Raw genomic sequence first — 21,653 nt, 5'->3', positions numbered from 1 at the left:
TACAACTCTAAGTAATACTTACACATGAAAGACATGGGCTAATGAATCCATTAAAGTGTAGGGTGGGCTTATAAGTCCAATATCATGAGTCCATAACACTAATAAAAGCCCAAGTTCAATTAATTAACAAATAAATCCAATTAAAGCCCAAGTAATTAACCAATAACCTTAGTTAATTAAAATGATTAATAAAACTAATCATGAATGTAAATAATATTCTAAAAATATTATTCGTGAAAGTTTCGTGTGTCACAAAGACGTTTCGGGCATTTAAAGTCAAGTATAATTAATCATGACAACAAGTAAATGTAATAACATACATTCGTTTAATCACAAGTATTAATAATAATAATAATTATTAATTAACGTTGGAAAAACCAGGGTCGTTACACTGGAGCTTATTTTTCAGTTCATAAGCTCTACTTTTTTTCATAAGCTACTACAAGTAGCTTATTTTTTCAGAGCTTATGATTTTCATAAGCTCTACTTTTTTTGTCTATCAAACGAAGGTTATGATTTGAAGCTAATTAAAATCAAAAGCTCAAGCTCCCATAAGCTTCCATATGCACCAATAAGCTACGCGCCAAACACACCCTTATTAGTAGTCTACAGTCAAGAACCAGACCACTAAAGGTAGTTATAAGCCTACTGAATTATAACAAGACTCCTTTTGTTAATTCGTTTGAATCTCCTAAAGTCCTAATGATGTGTCTCGACAAGAAATGAAGAATAGCTCGCATTTTATTGTGAAGCCTATTAATCAATTGTTTTATGATGTCGTTGATTGATCGTACCAAATCCGGATCGCGGATAGAATACAAGTGCAAATCACAATCATGTTAACGGTGAGCGGTTTAAGTTGTTGAACACTCTCCGAATAACAATGATTACCGGATCCAGAGTCAAGCTGCACCTATTGTTTCAATGATACGGGCCCAGAATCAACTGAGGTTTTTTACCACTCAACCAATAGTTCAGTGGTATTGAAGCAACATAATGTAATGTTAATTTTAAAGACCCAACTTGGTCATACCTTACATTTCCGGAAACTCAATAAAGCTCTTGAAGTTTTGGAAAAGAACCTAAAAGATGAAGGATTAAGAAATTCGTGATCGGCATACTGTCAAGCACACGCAATGGCAAAGATAACTTCTTGAGATTCGAGTCACCCTCTTCTCATTGAGGACATATTGAGACGATATACAGAACCCATTTCGGTACTAAGTGTAGGTTGATAACCCACAACGGAAGGTATTCTACCCAACAAGGCGGATACTTCAATATTTCCTCAACTTCAACTTACAGGTTACATTATTATTTCAGAAATCATTTTGCAATACGGAGCACACACAAGTGAAAAAAGGCATAATTGATCATTGGCATCCATGATTCTGATTAACTTATCTTCCAAGTGATCACTAACGTTTACTCTATATCAACTATTGTATTTGTTATTAGTCGGAGTATATGCATTTATTAGATGTTGTATTTGGTTGTAGCTGTATTAAATGTTTATAATCCATTTTATGCTTTGATGCTAATGGAGCACCATAGACATCTCTATAAGTTTTCCTATTCTCCAAAGTTGGTTGGCCTAAGGTCATTTGAAGAAACAAAGTTAAAACTTAATCACATACATTTTGAATTTTTAATATTGAATGTTGTACTGGGTGATAAAACATGTCAACATACTTGACGCTTAAGAAGATAACAAAAAGTGTGCTTTTATCTCCGTTCACTTTTTAGGGTTAGTTGGAATCAAGGTAAAAAGGAACATAATGTACATCATACATGTTTGCGTATGGGTAATTGCCTAATTGGTAGCTCACTAATAAACTCTTTGATTGCCTCACAACTATTTTCTAACGGGTTTTCTAACTGTCGTGGAACGAGAGGGCTAATAGATCTAATTTATATGTATAAAACATGGACGGCTATTCTGATGGAAAAACCATACAAAGAACCAAGTGTTTGATTTTCATTCAGTTGTAGGCAATAACAAAACCAACACAAGTCATTGCCACAATAAACTTAACAACGGTTAGTTGGTTACATTACTAATCAAGGAAATTATAGTCATTGTAAATTCAACTTTCAAGTACCCATCCCTAAATAAAGAAATATCAAAGAGGCATGTCACTGTTCATATAATCGTTTTATACCATGTAGGCTAAAACATTCTGACCACCACTCATATAGTTAGATTGAGAAGGAGATAACCTATAACTTTTTTAAATAAAATACTATGAAACAAGCACAAAAGAATACACTGAAAAACTGAAGCAATTCAATAGTTTCTAGAAACCAAAAGGCGTTATTAAATACTTCACAAATATAAATGTATATATGTGAACCATCAATAAATCAATAAATTCACTATAAATGACAAATGTATTCATAAAACAGGGATCAGTCTAACATAAATCGTCCAGTACATCCAATACAAAATAACTGAAAACTATCACCAACAGATACAAACAAAACCAGACAACACATCTGAAAACTACCACGAACTAATACAAACAGAACAGATACAAACAAAACCAGGTGGTTTTGGGGTTTTTCCTAGTTAGCTGACAAGAAGCAACCATTGAACATGTAACACCACAATAATGAAGGTACAACTGTCAGAAACGCGAGCCAGTAAGTAGCCACAACTCAGACGCAACTAAAGACGCATCTAAACCGCCAGTCAGTAAGTAAATTAAAACAATATATGGAGCATACCATGATTAATAGCATCGGAAATCTACTTCAGCTATGGCGGAGGCTCGATGGAACATCAACAATTTTTTAGTGAGCATCAACTTCTTTGTGCAATCTCCATAGTAATGCCATAAATGAGGATGAATAGTAATCTTTTTTAGCAAGGGGGTATGCGCAAGTAACATCTTAATAAAAAATAATTCATTCTCTGAAAATCTACGGGAATAAAACACCACATTCAGTAGCTGCAGCGGGCCCATTGTGATGTACTCTAAATCTGAAGCACCTATTGCAACTGATGCAGTTTCATCCAAGAATGAAGCCTACAAGAAAGAAACTAATTGTAAAGTTTAATGATGAGATTAATTATAAATATGCAACCTTCACTTACTGGGATCGTAAGGGTCTGCAAATTTGGGCATCCCCAAATTATTTCAAAAGCCAAGGGTAACATAATACTGCTGCTCAAATCCATATAGGCTAATGTAAGAGTCTTGACGCAGGAAAAGGAGCCGCAAACAAACTTTCTAGGAACTGCTTCTCCTTCAAACTGTAAGAAAAATTGTCATAGAACACCAATTCAGTAAGTAATACATTTACAAAGACTCAAATAATGTAATGTTAATTCTAAAGACCTAACTTGGCCTTACCTTGCAATCCTGAAAACTTAAAAAAAGCTTTTGAAGTTTTGGAAAACAATCTCCAAGACTAATAATTAAAGAACTCGTGATGGGCGTACAGTCAAGCGAACGAAAGTGCAAGGATAACTTCCTGAGATTTTTAAATTTTGCAATCTCGACTAGTTTCACTTTTGATAATTTAGCATAATAGTTATCTATTTTTAGGATCTCAACTACAGGACATGGAGTAAAAATTAAATGAAATCCACTTGAAAATGTTACAGAATCTAATTCCAAGCTTAAAAGATTTGGAAAACAACCAAAAGTAGTAGGTGCGGCGGGAAAATGACAATTATCAAGCTTCAAATGTGTCAACTCTAGACAAGAGAAAATATGGGTGGGCAACTTTATCGAGTTATCATCCATATTCATAAAAGTGAATTCCATTATTCCTTTTCTAGACAAGAATAGAACCCAGTGATAAAAATTCTCAACATTTAGTACCTTCCCATGCGGTACACAGATAATAACTTTTGTTATTGGACCTTTGAGATGTATGAAAAGTCTACTTATACTCCCCTCATCATACCATTTATCTTGATATCCATAATAATCTAGTCCTGTTGTATGGTCATCGAATTCCAAACCAAATACAAGTTGGGTGATCATAGTCCACTTATACCTCGAGTTTCTCGCCAAGATACTAGTTCTTACACCATCTATTATTGGCATACGATTCAGAATATGAGTTATTACAATATCTGGCATACTGCAGATAATATCATCTTTTGTTGACAGCTTGGATACTTTACGCCTCCCTTTGATCCGTTTCATTTGTCTGACATTAACAGTTTAACACATAGATAAACTTTGGTGTTGTCGTGTTGATTATAAAACATATGGAATTAGATATCAATGAATCAATGAATTTGATGACATGCATATTGACAGTTAAAGCCACCTAACTATCCAACCTTTTTCACTAAAGCCATCCATGTATTATCTAACTTTTATATGTATGTAATGAATGTAAGAAAGTTGCATAAAAGTTAGATTAAATGGAACATAAAGTTATATTAGTTCTGTATGTATTATTCAATTATGTGCATATACTTGTCAATATGTGTATGGAGTATACGTCTTATATTATTACTATACTACTGCTTTATAATAATTTTTCTGCCTTTTCTAAAAATATTATTACTATACTACTATGCATCAAAATAGTTTATAAAACACTCGATACACATCCCTTTATGCTCATGTTACTAGCAGCTAATGCTTATAATATTCCCCAATCATAAGAGACACTCCGTGTTGACTAATTACATTAAAAAGAATACCCTTAGTTTAGTTGTGATGGCGCTCTAATAAGTGTGGCCACTGAAAGCTTAATTCAGACTAAATATAAAAGGAACCGGCGCCTTCATTCATTTATGTAAAATCTCACGTACACACGCACAATAGCATTGGAGAATTAAACCTAAAAGTTATACTCGAGGCTTGATAAATGCTAGTGGATACAATAATTAATATTTATTACATTACATTCTTAGATTGTAAACATGATGAGTTAATGTTTACAGTCGATAAGCACACTAAAATGAGTTTAAAAATAACCTTGCAGCGAATACATAATAAGATTTAACTCAAACTTCATAAACCTCTATCAAAATAATATTTTTGACATTTTCTTGATAGGATTAGATCCGGTTTAGGGTCAAAGCTTCAAAATGTTATTTAAATATACAATAACAGTGAGAAAATGCTAATAAGGGAATTTTAAATATTCATAACTAGAGTTATAAAAGTAAGTGTGATAAAAAGCTTGCATCAACACATCCTTAATAAAGTCAAGTATGTACAGTTTAGGAATCAAGTTGGAAGAAGAAAACAAAAAGTATAACAACTTGAGCACACGTAATTTTAAGGGATAATCTGATTTTCGAATCATAAAATTAGCTTAACAACTAAACATAATTGGACTAACTTGAACGATGTACCAAATGAGTGTGTTTTGAAAATCAATATTCAATACAAATATAAAAATAGACTTTAAAAAATCTGGACACATTGTTTTTTGTCCCTAAAAATTACAACAAACCCAAATTCAGAAAGGGATTGAATTTCAAAAAAAAAAAAAAAAAAAAAAAAAAAAAATCCAAATTAAGGGTGTCTGGCTCGATTAGAAACCAAGTGTACTACTCTACTAGAATGCTTAAACAGGTTCTGTTCAATAGCTTTCACTTAGCAAGGACCATCGATAAGATAAGGAACATCTCTAATAAAGTCAAGTAAGTATTAGAATTCAGTTTCGGAATCAACTTGGAAAAATAAAACATTAAAAAGTATAACAAGTCGAACACACACAATTTTAAGGGACAGGTAAAAATCTAATTATGTGAATCATATATATTAGCTTAACATCTAAACATAATAGGAATAACTTGAATAATGTACCCAATGAGTTTCTTTTAAATCAATAAAAATATCAAATAGACTTAAAAAAAAAAAAAAAAAAAAAAAAAAAAAAATATGGACACAATGTTATTAGTCCCCAAAAAAGGCACATCAAACATATTTTCAGAAAAAGGCTTGAATTTCATAAGATAGCTCAAAGTCAGTGAGTTTGGCTCAATTAGAACAGCCATAAAGGCTTAAACCCTAAATATACCAAAATGATAATTATATGAGATACAGTATTAACATATGAATATGAACACACACTAACAAATGAAAAATTCACAAACCATTGGATTAATTTAACACTAGCGTAATAGTCGCAATACTTTAATATCTATAAATTACTGTGCTTATTAAGCTAACAAACAAGGAATTAATCACTAAAATTATCACGATTCATAAATAAAAAATCATATTTTCAGCAAATAATGTCCTTACTACGGTGGAGTTTGGTTGACGTGTTTTGGCATGAGGATATTATTAGCAACCGTGGCTATTGGCACAAAAATTCTCTTTTCAATTGCGTTAATTGAAATTAGGGTTTATAATCTGAAGGAAGATATCACTCCCCCGTAATTGCAAAATTAATTGAATGCAAAGACAAAATTGCCCAAATCGTTTTGGTGTTTATGTATTTTTGTCCAAATTGTTCATGTATTCACAAAACTGCAATAATCATGCTTAAATGTCAAAATACGTCTCAAATTGGTCCCTGCCTTAACTTCTGTTTGAACCTCGCCGTTAGTCTTAGTCTTGTGCTAGTCACGAACATTAAGTAACCGTCTTTCAACCTCGTCGTGAGTCATATGTTGTTTTTAGTACTTATGTATCATGATTTAAACAGGTACCCAGAAGGCTTGCTTGTTGCATTCAAGTTGAAAAGCACATCGGTTAGAAATGATAACCATGAATCGGTTGTTGAGGTTACTGAAGGAGATAGTGAATCAAAGGTTGAGGTGAAATCTAGTTCAGAACAAGACGAGGTGAACGATGATGATGATGAGAAAAAGACAAAGACTAAAAAAATGTCTGCTAACATGTACAAGGACGATAAGAATGTTGTTCTATGTGAGGATCTCAAGAGTGTTTTTGAGAAATTCAGTACAGTTAAGGTATACGATTATCTTTAACTTTTTCGTTCGATTTAGATATGTTGTTTTGTTGATCTCAATGTAGAAAAATAGTTTCTTTATGTCTGTAAAAGAAAGTTTTGATAGTTAACATTTTCTAAATAATAATCTTGTGGGGTTTCGTTCAGTATATCGATTTCAAAATGGGAGAGAGGGATCATGATGTTGGTTTAATGTGCACATCATAACACAAATCTATACTACCGTTTATACACAAGCCTACGGAGTCACACACAATGGGCACTTAGATATCCGGTTATATGTATATATGGTATATACATATTTATAATCACCAATTATTATATATTATTGATATATAATTATAACCTATAGTTTATAGTTTAATTAAATATGATTTAATTAAATATTTAATTAAAAAAAAGGAAACGTGTGTTTTGGTTTAGTCAACAAATCAACACCTGTGCTAGTTTGTTGATTTTTGATGCACGTAGAAACAAGAGTTGTTGGCTTTTGCTACTTTTTGTAATCACATGGCAAATAGAAACATGACAAAGCACGACAATATATATTTTATATACATGTACAAAACAAAGTTTAAGAGTGAGCAAAAAGGCTAGAGTTTTTGTTGAAAAATATAAAAGAAAATAAGGTGCTGTGAGAATAGGTTGAAGCAAAAGAGAATCCATGTTCAACTTTTGTAAAGAATTAATTACGGAGTAATTCTTTCAGAGTATTCAAAGATTCAATATTTGCAAAATCACAAGTAACAAATAAAATAGTTTTATTTGATTAATTTAGGCACATGTTGTGTGTCCTACGGGTGTGGGTACAAATAAAACAAGGTGACCTTGTTTTGGTTTATTTTCATTCTATTTAGTGATTAGTGATTTGGTGATTCAAGATCTAGCAGTCTCCGGTATTTGCCTGACGTGTCCGTGTGGATCAACCATGGAGATATTCATACTTTTGAATATATATTTCAACCTACATGTGGACATCAATTTACGAAAGGTATATCTAAACTCCACTTTGTGATTTAATTAATAGACAATTATTAGTGGTGTAATTAGATCTTGCTGGGATCGTTAATCGTGTGAATGTTTTACTCGAAAGTTTATTATAAATAATAAAAGATGTTTATTATTAAATAAAAATATGTTTATTTTCATGTTCCGCTGCGTTTATAAAATTTAAAAGTACACACGGTTTTCCATCAGTGGTATCCGAGCTGCTTTTACACCGTTTTAATTGTCGTATGACTATTCTTTAGATTTAGCTTTGTGGTGTATTGGTGAAAGTCGAAACCTTTTTGGTTTTTAAAGTCAACACGGTTGATTTAGACTTAATCTAATGACGAACAAATATGATTGAAAGAATATCACTAATTTAAATTGTAGATTTAATTATTATGGCTTGAATATTTATTATAATTGTTGATTGCTGTATACCATGGTTGTACACATGCATTGTAACCATGGACAAGCCATATGTAGGTTTTAATAATGTAGTTATTAAAATTATGATTGCACACATAGCCCATAATGCCCCGACCTATGTATGATTGTTGTGATTGTTAATTACGGCAATATTATACCATGTTGATTATTTATTTTATTAGAAAGGCCATTTTGAAGCCAAAGTTGTATTTTATTTATTTTTCAATTTCATAATATTTATTTATGTTTATTCTAAATTGTAAAAGTATTAGATTAGTTGTATTTTTTAATTTTAAATAAATGTAATAAGATGAAGATTGAAGATATAGATGCAACGTGAAGTTTGACTTAGAAGATGGCGAACAGGTCAAGTTAACATCGATGGCGTTTGTCAAGTTTTTCACTTAGTTATTGAATCAAGTGGGAGCTACGATATTACCCTTAGTTTGACCTCTTGATCCCATGTCGGCTCATGGGATCAAGTATAGGATTTTTGGGCTAGTCTATGTGTGTGTGATGCATGGTTGTGTTTTATTTTATGCATTTATATTTAATTGTTGATTATAATACATGCTAAATGTTTTTGATGAAAACATCAAATAAAACCGGTAACGAGTTTCAAGATTAAAATTGATGATTTTAAAAAGTTAAACTCCAATGAGTTTAAAGTTAAATGTTTTTGAAACTCAAATAATATATATGGGCGACATCTTTTAAAACTGTTTTAAAACGATACACAGTGTGTATTTGTTATTTTTATATATAATATAAAATAACAAACTAGACACATAAACACGATTGACGTATATATAATTGGTTAAAATGTTTTTTTAACTAATAGTGTAGCGAATCTTGTGTGCATGCATTATTCGTTGACACGAACGTTTTCTAAAATACCCGTCAACTTTAAGTCATGCCATCCAATGAGCTTGCAAATACTCCTTGTTATTTTTCTGATCTAGTGAGACTAGGCTGAATCATAGCCACGAGGTAGATGTTTCGATCTAGTGAGACTAGCGTGAATTTCCACTGTTTCTAAATTGGACGACTTAATCGTATTCACGGTGAGACATGAGTTCGAGGCAAGGATGGGACAAACATGCCATTAGATAATAGTGGTTTGTTGGACTACATATATCTCTAGGTCCCATAAAGATCTAAGAGTTGTACTTGTAATGCAATTGGTACCCGCTACCTACCAATAGACTCCATAACTGCTAGCTGATCAACAGATGTGGCTATGGAACCTCTATGTGGATCTTAGTCTTTCGTAAATTAATTATTTTTTAAAAATATTATAAAAACTTGGGTAGTTAATCTATTAAAGCTCAATATCGAAAATACTAAATTGAATCTTATATCTGTTGTAGATGTCAAATAATCAAAACGTAAACCAAAACATACTTCCTTCTTTGTTGGAGAAGGATAAACTCAATGTTCAAACTTCCTAGACTGGCACTGCAACCTGAGAATTGTTCTCAAGCATGAATGGAAGCTAAACAAAATTAGAACCCTTATTCGATCCTCCTGTTTGCGCAGCTCCTGCTGCTAAGCAAAATACTTATCGGAAGTTGTTCGATGAGTAGGAGAAGTATGATGAAAGGGTGAAAAAGAATAAGCCGAATACTTTATGGAATGGATATGGTAAATCATTTGCCAGGAAAATATTCCACCTTCCAAGAAGTAAATCCCAACAAAAGATGCCGAATGTTTCCATTGTGGAAAGGTTGGCAATTGGAAAAGGAAGTTGTCCTATCTACCAATCTGAGCTGAGAAAAGGCAATGCTGGTAAGACTAGCAAACTCAGGTATATTTCATATACAGTTATATACTTTTTATAGTGATTCCTGGATTTTTGTTAACCGGTTGTGGCCTTCTAACCTGTAACAATATGAAAGGAATGAGAAGAAGTAATAGACTGAAGAAAGGTACACTAAATTTGCTAGTGAGCAATGAGAATCAAGCTTCGATTAAAGCCATTGGTCACTATGAGCTTAATCTTCTAAGTGGTCTTATTGTTTTATTGAAACAATGTTATTATGCTCCTTGTATTAGGATCAATATGATTTGAAAGATGCTGGTTTTGAACTTGCATTCACGCACTTTTATATTTCAATTTCTAAGGATAATAATTTTTATCTTAATGCCTATCCAAGTGATGGTATTTTTGAAATTGATATGCATGGTGTGATTTCAAATGAGAATTCTATGTATACCTGTACCGCCAAGCAATTCAAGCAACACTTGAATAAGACATATCTATGACATTGTCATCTTGGTCATATAAACAACGCATTTCAAAACTCCATTCTTATGGACTTTTGGAATCAAATAGTTTTGAGTCATTTGATGTATGTGAGTAATGTTTATGTAAAATGATGACAAAAGCTCATTTCTCCGACTTAGGTGAAAGAGCTAGATATCTTTTAGAACTAATACATATTGATGTATGTGGCCCTTTATAACAATGTCTAGAAATGGTGAATCTTACGTCATTACAATAACTGATAGTTATAGTAGATATGGTTATGTTTACTTGCTGAAACATAAACATGGAGTTTTTGAAAGGTTTGAAGTCTTTCAAAATGAAGTAAAGAATCAGATTAGAGAGACCATTAAATCACTTCACTCTGATGGAGGAAGTGAGTATATGAGTCAAGAGTTTTTTGGACCACCTGTAGAATTGTGAGATTGTCTTACAATTCACTCCACCTCACACACCACTAATCAATGGTGAGTCTGAATGGAGGAATCGAACTTTACTTGATATGGTTTGATCTATGATAAGTCTAACTACTCTACCATCATCTTTTTGGGGTTATGCATTAGAGTCTGCTGCAGACATACTCAATATGGTTCCAACCAAGAAGGTAGAAAAGACACCATATGAAGTATGGCATGGGAAGATTCTCAAGTTGTCTTATTTGAAATTATGGGGTTGTGAAGTGCATGTGAAGCATGACACTTCAATCAAATTAAAACCATGAATTATTAAATTTCACTTTATGGGATACTTAAAGGAAACAATTGGTTACTACTTCTACTACGAAGCTGAAAACAAAGTGTTTTTGGTCTACTGAATTCTTAAAAAGGAGATCTTCTCTTATAAGAATTTAGTGGGAGTAAAGTAGATCTTGAAGAAATTCAAGAACCATAAAGTAACATACCTTCTATAAGCACTAGTTATCCACACGTTGAATCTGAGCGCATTGTTGGTGAGCCAGAACGTGTTGCACCTGCACTTCATAGATCCGATAGAACTCCTCATTGGCATAAGAGGTTTGATTATCTGATTAATTCATATGAACCTCACTTAGAGGATTATGAACCCTCTAGCTACCGTGAGGCCATATAAGATCACGAATCTTAAAAATGGCGAGATACTATGAATGCAAATATGCAGTCCATGAAAGATAATCAATTATGTGACTTGATTGATCTTCCACCCAATTGTAAGACAATGGGGTGTAAATGAGTCTTCAAAGAGAAGACTAGCATGGACGGTAATGTAAACACTTTTAAAGATCGATTCGTGGTAAAAGGTTATGATGAAACTTTTCCACTGATCGCGAGCTTTATACATTAAGATACTTATTACCATAGCTACTTTTCATGATTATGAAATATGGTAAATGGATATCATAATCGCTTTTCTAAATGGCGACCTAAGCGAGGACGTATATATGGTTCAGCCAAAAGGATCTATATATCCTAAGCATCATATTAAAGTATGCAAGCTTCTAAAATCCATTTATGGATTAAAGCAAGCATTTAGGAGCTAGAATCTTTGGTTTGATGAGGATATCAAAGAGTTTGGTTTTTCTCAAAAACAAGATGAGCACTGTGTTTTCATTAAATCTAGTGGGAGCAAAGTAGTCTTCTTGATCTTGTATGTTGATGACATACTTCTTATTGGAAATAACATTTCAACTTGCAAGATGTCAAGTCTTGGCTTGAAAACGTTTTTCCATAAAGGATCGTGGAGAAGCTACTTATATACTTGGAATCGCGATCTATAGAAATGACTTATTGTTTTGAATTAATGTACATATCTTATCTTGCAGAGATTTAGCATGCATTACTCTAACCTTGGAGCATTGCATGTTCAAAAAGACATATCCTTGAGCAAGTCTCAAAGTCTTATCACACATGATGAGATAAGACGAACGAAATGTATCCAATATGTTTCGGCTATAGGATCCATTATGAATGCCTTGTTATGTACTAAAATGATGTCTCGTTATTTTTGAGTTTGACGAGTCATTATCAACAAAATCTAGGTTAAGAACATTGGATTGTTGTTAAGAACATTCTTAAGTATTTATAGAGTACTAAAGATATGTTCTTGGTTTACGATGATTTGGAAAAACAGTTAAGTATTAACCATAATACATGATGCTAGTTTCCAAACTGATCGAGATGATTCTCGATCCTAGTCAGGTTATGTCTTTGTCATGATGGACGAGACAGTTGATTGGAAGAGCTCTAAGAAGAGCACGGTTGAACAATCTACAATGCAGAATACATTATTGCTTGAGAAGCTGCTCAGGAAGCTGTCTGGATTAAGAAGTTTACTGTTGAACTCGAAGTAGTTCCCAACATTAAATCTTCTATGAAAATGTATTGTGATAGTTCGTCGCGTATTATACTTGCGAAAGAATAACATATACTCTAAGGACCCGTCCTAATTCATCTGAAGGAATACATTACAATTGGTTACATCGCGAGGTACTTGACCTCTATATGATACATTTTACAAATATTGCATTCGTTTTTAAAAGACAAACTTTCATTTTATCGAAAGTTGACAGGCATGCATACCATTTCATAATATATCTAAACTATAAATGACTTGCTAATATTCTTGACGAACTCAATGACTCGAATGCAACGAATTTTGAAATATGTCATGAATGACTCTAAGTAATATCTCTAAGATGCGCAATTGCACAGCGGAAGATTTCTTTCGTACCTGAGAATAAACATGCTTTCAAGTGTCAACCAAAAAGGTTGGTGAGTTCATTAGTTTATCATAATCAATCATTTCCATCATTTTAATAGACCACAAGATTTTCATTTCCATTTCTCATAAAAATACGTCCCATGCATAGAGACAAAAATCATTCATATGGATTGAACACCTGGTAACCGACATTAACAAGATTCATATAAGAATATCCCCTATCATTCCGGGAAATCCTTCGGACATGATAAAAACAACATCGAAGTACTAAAGCATCCGCTACAACGGATGGGGTTCGTTAGGCCCAATAGATCTATCTTTAGGATTCGCGTCAATTAGTAGACTGGTTTACTAATTCTTAGGTTACCAAGTAAAAGGGGCATATTCGGCTTCGATCATTCAACCATATAATGTAGTTTCGATTACTTGTGTCTATTACGTAAAACATTTATAAAAACAGCGCATGTATTCTCAGTCCCAAAAATATATATTGTAAAAGCATTTAAAAGATGAGCAAATGAAACTCACCTAATGTATTTTGTAGTAAAAATACATATGACTATATTGAACAACGCAGGGTTTGGCCTCGGATTCACGAACCTATATCATTCATATGTGTATTAATACATATAATCGTAATCGAACAAATTTTTATATATATAACTTTATTAGTTATATTATTTTTATGTTGAATATATATATATATATATATATATATATATATATATATATATATATATATATATATATATATATATATATATATATATATATATATATATATATATATATATATATATATATATATATGTTTCATTTATTCATTTTGTTATATAAAAATATTAATTTCTGTTATGTTATATGTATTAAATATATATTTATATATAAATATCATTTAGTTGTTTAAGTAGTATTTTAATAATACTAAGATAATATTTTAGGTGATAACAATAATAATAATGATAGTACTAATAATAATGATAATAGTATTAATAATTCTATAAATGATAATATTAATGATAGTTTTTATAATAAATCTCATATTAATGATAATAATAGTAGTTTTTAATAACATGAATAATTTAATAGTAATGGTAATGAAAATAATAATTTTGATAATAATACCTAATACTTAATAATAACGATAATAGTTATAACAATCTTATTATTAGTGGTAATTTGAATAATAATACTTTTTGTTAATAATAATAATAAAATCTTCATATTTAATTTCTAAAACAATAATTAAAATTTCTATAACATTAATTCGTAACCCTAATTATAATATTAGTAGTAATACTTATATTAAAAATAATCATGATAATAATAGTTAGTGATAATACTAGTACTAGTACTAGTAATGATAATGATATTAATATTAATGATAATGATAATAACAATACTACTAGTAAGTAAAAATGATAACATAATAATAATACTACTAGTAATAATACTAGTAATAATGCTAGTATGTACTATAATATTACTAGTAATAAAAATAACATAACAATACTAGTGTTAATAATAATAATTAATAATAACAATAATAATACTAACAATAATAATAATAATAATGATAATAATAATAATATAATAATAATAATAATAATAATAATAATAATAATAATAATAATAATAATAATAATAATAATAATAATAATAATAATAATAATAATAATAATAATAATAATAATAATTATAAATAGAAAAACTACCTCACTAGAATAGGATTTTAAAAAGAAAAGATGCCATCGCCCGGGCTCGAACCCTCGACCTCTCATTAAACACGAACTCCCTTAACCATTGATACATTTTGATTCATTTGATTTATTCAGCAACCCATTTAATATAACCCGTAATTACTTGTTTATAAATGGATCCACAGTCCTATTCTCGAAGCCCAATAGCAGCCCAGCAAGATTTTATTGTTTAAAAAAAAAGAAAGTCCCAGCCTGGATTCGAACCACAATCCTCTCGCTCACCAACACTTCACTCAAACCATTAGGCTGTTGCCTATTTTCTGTATATATTCCCCTCTCAGTTTTAATTAACCTTTAACCCGAACTCATCTTCTTCTTTATCTTCAATTCGCAACAAACTGACCAATTTTTCCCACGAGTTAAATTACTTAGTATTTTTTTTTTTTGGAATTCAAACTTGATACAAAATTAATTAATGGTGATTAGTAAAAAAAAATAAAAATTTTTTTTTTGACAAAAACACATAACTGCTGTCGCAACTTTTAAAAAAAAAAAAAATATGATTTCAATTTCGAGCCCGTTTTAGAAGATTATTACAACATGAAATAGATTCTAAATTGATCATATAAACTTTCTAAATCATTAATTCCGACAGAAACATTAAAACGATTACGAATTTTGGGATGAACACAATTTTTGACTTTTTTAGTATTTACCTTTGACTTCAAAATTTAAGATCGTTACGAGGAATTGGAAACTCAAATTTTGCAGATAGTTTGAGTGGATGATTTCTAACTAGATGACATTAACACATTTTGGAAATTCTTTCAAAATTGATATATGACCGAAAAGTGTAAGAACAGAGGTTTTAAGCTTTTTATTTATTTTTCTCCTTCATTTCATCGTGAATTGCAGAATAATACTTATATAGAGGGATTGTATTATTAAAGGTTTTCTGTATTTGATCGATAGAATTGACAGGTAACAAATTTTAGACAAAAAGTACGTAATTATCAATCAGGAGGAAATAAAAAATAAATAGATAGAGATGTTCAACCAAATTTGTACGATATTAGTTACCAAGCTATTAGGGAAGATATGCAAGGTGGTACAACTCAACGTAGAATATATTTTAAGTACTTGTGTCCATGGCGTAAAATATAAAATGCATGTATTCTCATCCCAAAATATTTTTAGAGTTTAAAATGGGACTATATACTCACGGTAGTAAAAGTATATTAATAATAAGTTTTCAGCTTATTAAAAATATGGCCGTCGTCCTTGGATTCACGAACCTATAACAATAATAAGGATTCAGATAATAATACGACATGTGAATAAAACAAAACAAGTTCATAGAATACTTATATATTAATTGTTAACATTTTTATGTTAGTAGTCCTTTGTTAGTAGTCCAAAATAGTCCGAAATGTCCAACAGTCGAATAATCGGTATATATATAATCTTAGAATTACCCCACGACCTATTGTATACATATTTCTTTGCATCAACCCAGAGATGTATTGTATACATATTGTCTTAGAATTTATCAAAACGTATTGTATACTTATTGTCTTAGGATTAATCAAAACGTATTGTATACTTATTGTCATGGAATGTACCAAGATTATTATTATTATATATATATATATATATATATATATATATATATATATATATATATATATATATATATATATATACAATCTCGGAATTAACTAAGATTATAATATTTGTTATACTAATGATAACATGTCCAAATATATATAGGAAAAGTTAGCAAAGATATGGTTAATATAGTTTTTACAATATAAATTTCGTCCATACAACGTTAATTTTAGCAGATTTTGTTTTGCTCGCCAAATATTCATTACAACTCCGTTTAAAATGAATCAAATTTCTATGATTTCATAATGAACTGTAGTATTTAGAACTAAACTGAAAAATTAGTGGTTTATAGTTAGATTTACAGGTTACAAGTCATATTTGAAAGAGGTAGTCATTTCCGTCAAAAAACGATCTTGATGACCATTTTGAAAAACATATTTCCACTTTGAGTTTAACCATGATTTTTGGATATAGTTTCATGTTTATAAGAAATATCATTTTCTCATAAGAACAACTTTTAAATCAAAGTTTATCATAGTTTTTAATTTTTCAACCCAAAACAGCCCTCGGTTTTACTACGACGGCGTATGTCCGGTTTTACGATGTTCTTCGTGTTTACAGGTTTTAAATCATTAAGTTAGCATATCACATAGATATAGAACATGTGTTTAGTGGATTTAAAAAGTTATGTTAGAAGGATTAACTTTGTTTGCGAACAAGTTTAGAATTAACTAAACTATGTTCTAGTGATTACAAGTTTAAATCTTCAAATAAGATAGTTATATGTATATGAATCGAATGATGCTATGAACATCATTACTACCTCAAGTATAGTAGGTAAACCTATTGGAAATGATGAGAAAATAACTTGAGCTTCAAAGGATCTTTGATGGCTTGGAGGTTCTTGAAGCAGAATCATGACACGAAAACAAGTTCAAGTAAGATTACTACTTGATTTAAGGTAGTTATGTTTATAGGAATTAAACCAAAGCTTGGATATGATTATTACCTTGATTAAGAATGAAAATTTACTGAGATTAGATGGAAGTTCTTGATCTTTGATGAGTTGTTGGATTGGATTAAAAAGATTGGAAGTAATCTTGCAACTTCTTGATTCTAGGTTGTTTTTATGATGATTAAAGCTTGTAATTGAAGATAAATGATGGGGAAAATACTTGGAGATGATAAAGTATGAAGTTAGGAGTATTTTGAGAGAGAATTGGGAGTGTAAGTATGAGAAAATGGAATGAAAAAATGGTGTGTATGCATAAAAACGTTTTTAGTTTATAAAGAAAGAAAAGATTTCTAATTTTGTTTTCTTGCTAAATAATTCATGCTACTTGACAAATGGTTAGTTCCACATGTTCCTTAATCATTTAAGGCTGCTAAGGAGCAGATTTTTATTGATATATACCAATAGTAAATACATATAGAAGCTGGGTATAATACGAGTGCAAATACCGAGCGAATACGAGTAGAATTCTTGATGAAAACAAATGGGAATACAATTGTGATTATTTTTGTTAAGTAAGAGTGTTTTGATATATGTATTGAAGTCCTTCAAATGTGTATTAATACATCTTAATACACTATATATATATATATATATATATATATATATATATATATATATATATATATATATATATATATATATATATATATATATATATATATATATATATATATATATATATATATATATATATACATTTTAACTGAGTCGTTAAATCATCGTTAGTCGTTACATGTAAGTGTTGTTTCGAAACCTTTAAGTTAACGACCTTGTTAAATGTAATTAATCCCATTGTTATTATATCTAATGGGATGGGATGTTAAATTGTTATATTATCATGATAACATAGTGTGTTAATACATCTTAATACGATATATAAATATTAAGACGTTATTACAACGATAATCGTTACGTATATATATCGTTTCGAAATCCTTAAGTTAGTAGTCTCATTTTATGTATATAGTTCATTGTTAATATACTTAATGAGATACTTAATTATAATTTCATCATGTTAAATATATATATAAGTTCATATATATATTATCATGTTATTTACAAGTTATAACTTTCGTGAATCATCGGACAAGTTGGGTGGTCACACGTTTACATAAAATTCGTTTCAATTAATCAAGTCTTAAAAAGTTTGATTGATTAATATGTTGGAAACATTTAATCATATTAATATTGTTCAATATATAATCATGGAAAAATCCGGGTCTTGACAGTACCTACCCGTTAAAGAAATTTCGTCCCGAAATTTGAAGTAATACCTATTCAATGGGCGGTGTTTGTAAACAGCTGTGGATATTTCTGTTTCATCTGGTCCTCTCTTTCCTAAGTGAAATCAAGACCTCTTCGAGCATTCCAATGAACTCTAACTATAGGTATGTTGCTTTGCTTGAGCCGTTTGACTTCACGATCCATGATTTCGACAGGCTCTTCTATAAAATGCAGTTTCTCGTCGATTTGGATTTCTTCAAGAGGAACTGTGATGACCCAGAAATTTCGACTAAATTTAAACTTAATCTTTGTATGATTAACATTTCCGACACGATAAGCAAAGTCTGTAAAACTGAATCTCAAAATTTTTGAATTACTTTTATATATTTAAATACCCTTCGGTTGTTTTCGACGATTCACGAACAATTATATGTAAATAGATACATATATACTATAACATGAAAAGGTAACAATGTATTAATTGTTTGATACCGTACATTAAACTTATTGGTTTAAATATCTATTTGAATGTATATGATAAGTTGAAATATTTATTATTAAAATTTATTTATAAATAACTTCCAATGTGTATTTAAAAACTGATTTATGTATATTAAAAAGATATATACATATATATAATAAACGATAGTAACATTCGTTTATTGATTCAATTGATATTTAGATAAGTTAACTAAAGCGTTTAAGATGAACCAGTTAAACACTAATTTGTTACAGTGTTTTCAAATTGCCACATTACTCAAAATGCTACAGTGTTTTCGAAAATCACTATTTGCTACAGTGAAATTGACTTTGCTACAGTGAATTGCTACAGTAAAATTTGACTTTGCAAAGTAACTTTGCTACAGTAAAACACTATTTTAAAATGTATTTTTAGCAAATAACGAGATGATGATTTATAGAAGTAAATGACCAAAATACTCGAAAGTTTAAGATATACTATGAGTGGTATAGTTTATGGATAACTTAAGGCTATATTTTGACAAAGGTACGTGTCACGAAACGTAAAATGCAAGTTTTCTCAGCGTACGAAAGGACATTCGAAAAACCAGAACCGGGACATAAGTCGAGTGATGACGTACGACTTATCGGAACAAAAATTACAAGTCAACTATGCACGTGAATTTAATATAATATATAATTAATTATTTAAATTATATATATTATATTAATAATTAATTATGTCGACGAGCTAAATTACAAAACAATGTGAGCTGTCCCTGGTCCCCATGCGAGTCGCATGGCCAGAAGGCCATTTCCATGCGAGTCGCATGACTCCAGATTTCAGGCCAAGTGCTATAAATTCTCGAGTTTTGGCCAGATAAATCACACACACATACACAAATATATATATACTCCGTAATATTATTTATTATTTATTATTATTATTATTATTATTATTATTATTATTATTATTATTATTATTATTATTAATAAGATTATTATTAATCTTATTATTTTTTTATTTTTATTAGTGTTATTATTTTTGCGATACAAAAATAATAATGTACAAAAAATATTACGACGGAGTGCTGTCCAAGTAATTTTCAAAATGAGTTTTCGAGCAAGCTAGAGCTAAGGAAATTATGGGTTATTGCCAAGGAGGTTATGGGTAATGTTCGGGGGTATTTTTTTGTGAATCAAACCTCGTGTTTATCATCTCCGATGCGTCTACGTGCTTTCCTACAATATTGTATATCAATATTTAACTGTGAGTTTCATAAGATCCCTTTTACTCTCTACATTTTTGGGCTGAGAATACATGCAAATGCTTTATTAACCGATATACAATATTTATATGCGTGAGTTTCATAGCTCCCTTTTTAATTGCTTTTGCAATCTATATTTTTGGGCTGAGAATACATGCACTTTATTTTAAACGCAATGGATACAAGTACATACTAAATTCTACACCGAGTTTGAACCGAAAATCCCTTAGCTTTGGTAACTAGTAACTGCCAGTTATAAGAACTGGTGGGCGCGAGTAGTAGTATATGGATCCATAGGGCTTGATATCCCCGTCCGAGCTAGAGCGCTAGCCTTTTAACGGACGTATGCTATTTGAGAAGCGTACACGTTGGTTTGCGTGTATTATTAAGATGATTATACAAAGGGTACAAATTATATATACGTTAAAGTTTAGTTACCAGGGTGCTCAACTTTGTAGAACCTATTGATAAACGTTTCGGATGAAACAACTGAAATCTTGTGATCCCCCTTTTATGTAAAACCTATTGATAAACGTTTTGAATAAAACAACTGAACTTTTGTAATCCACATTGATATACGGATTATGTGTAATATCAAAACTATGAACTCACCAACCTTTGTGTTGACACTTGAAGCATGTTTATTCTCAGGTTTCCTAGAAGTCTTCCGCTGTTTGCTTATATGTTAGACAAGCTATGTGCATGGAGTCATACATGGCATATTTTTCAAGGAAACGTTGCATTCACCAAATCATCACCATGTATCTTATTTTGACTGTACTGTCAACGGAAGTACTATTGTAAACTATTATTTACAGTGATTGTCTATATGTAGAAATCATCAGATGTTGAAAACCTTTGATTTAAATATTCATTTATGGTGTGCCTTTTCAAAAGAATGCAATGTTTACAAAACGTATCATATAGAGGTCAAATACCTCGCAATGAAATCAATGAATGACGTATTGTCCATATGGATTTGGAGCGATCGTCACAGTTGGTATCAGAGCGTTGGTCCTAGCGAATCAGGTCTTGCATGAATGTGTCTAACTGATAGTTGTTAAGATGCATTAGTAAGTCTGGACTTCGACCGTGTCTGC

At 30.6% G+C, this 21,653-nt stretch overlaps 1 protein-coding gene across 1 annotated transcript; it reads right to left on the bottom strand.

Moving 5' to 3' along the window:
• Positions 1–2,732: 2,732 nt before the first annotated feature.
• On the bottom strand, positions 2,733–4,160 carry LOC139868616 (F-box/FBD/LRR-repeat protein At1g13570-like). Its single transcript, XM_071856950.1, has 3 exons — positions 3,357–4,160; positions 3,098–3,256; positions 2,733–3,029 (listed from the first exon to the last, which is right to left on the bottom strand). Exons 1-3 carry the CDS (start codon positions 4,158–4,160, stop codon positions 2,733–2,735), a joined length of 1,260 nt encoding a protein of 419 aa, XP_071713051.1.
• Between the last annotated feature and the right edge of the window lie 17,493 nt (positions 4,161–21,653).

Source organism: Rutidosis leptorrhynchoides, chromosome 9, assembly GCF_046630445.1.
Source record: "Rutidosis leptorrhynchoides isolate AG116_Rl617_1_P2 chromosome 9, CSIRO_AGI_Rlap_v1, whole genome shotgun sequence".
Taxonomy (NCBI): Eukaryota; Viridiplantae; Streptophyta; class Magnoliopsida; order Asterales; family Asteraceae; genus Rutidosis; species Rutidosis leptorrhynchoides.
The sequence above is the reverse complement of the archived record's forward strand: the minus strand, read 5'-3'. Positions and strand labels throughout refer to the sequence as shown.

Excerpts from the sequence above, each read along its gene's own strand:
- LOC139868616 (XM_071856950.1), bottom strand. The coding sequence starts at position 4,160 with ATGAAACGGATCAAAGGGAGGCGTAAAGTATCCAAGCTGTCAACAAAA. Across the intron at positions 3,257-3,356 it reads TAAGTTTTCAGGATTGCAAG|TTTGAAGGAGAAGCAGTTCC; the intron begins GTAAGGCCAAGT and ends TTTTTCTTACAG. Across the intron at positions 3,030-3,097 it reads TGCAGACCCTTACGATCCCA|GCTTCATTCTTGGATGAAAC; the intron begins GTAAGTGAAGGT and ends TCTTTCTTGTAG.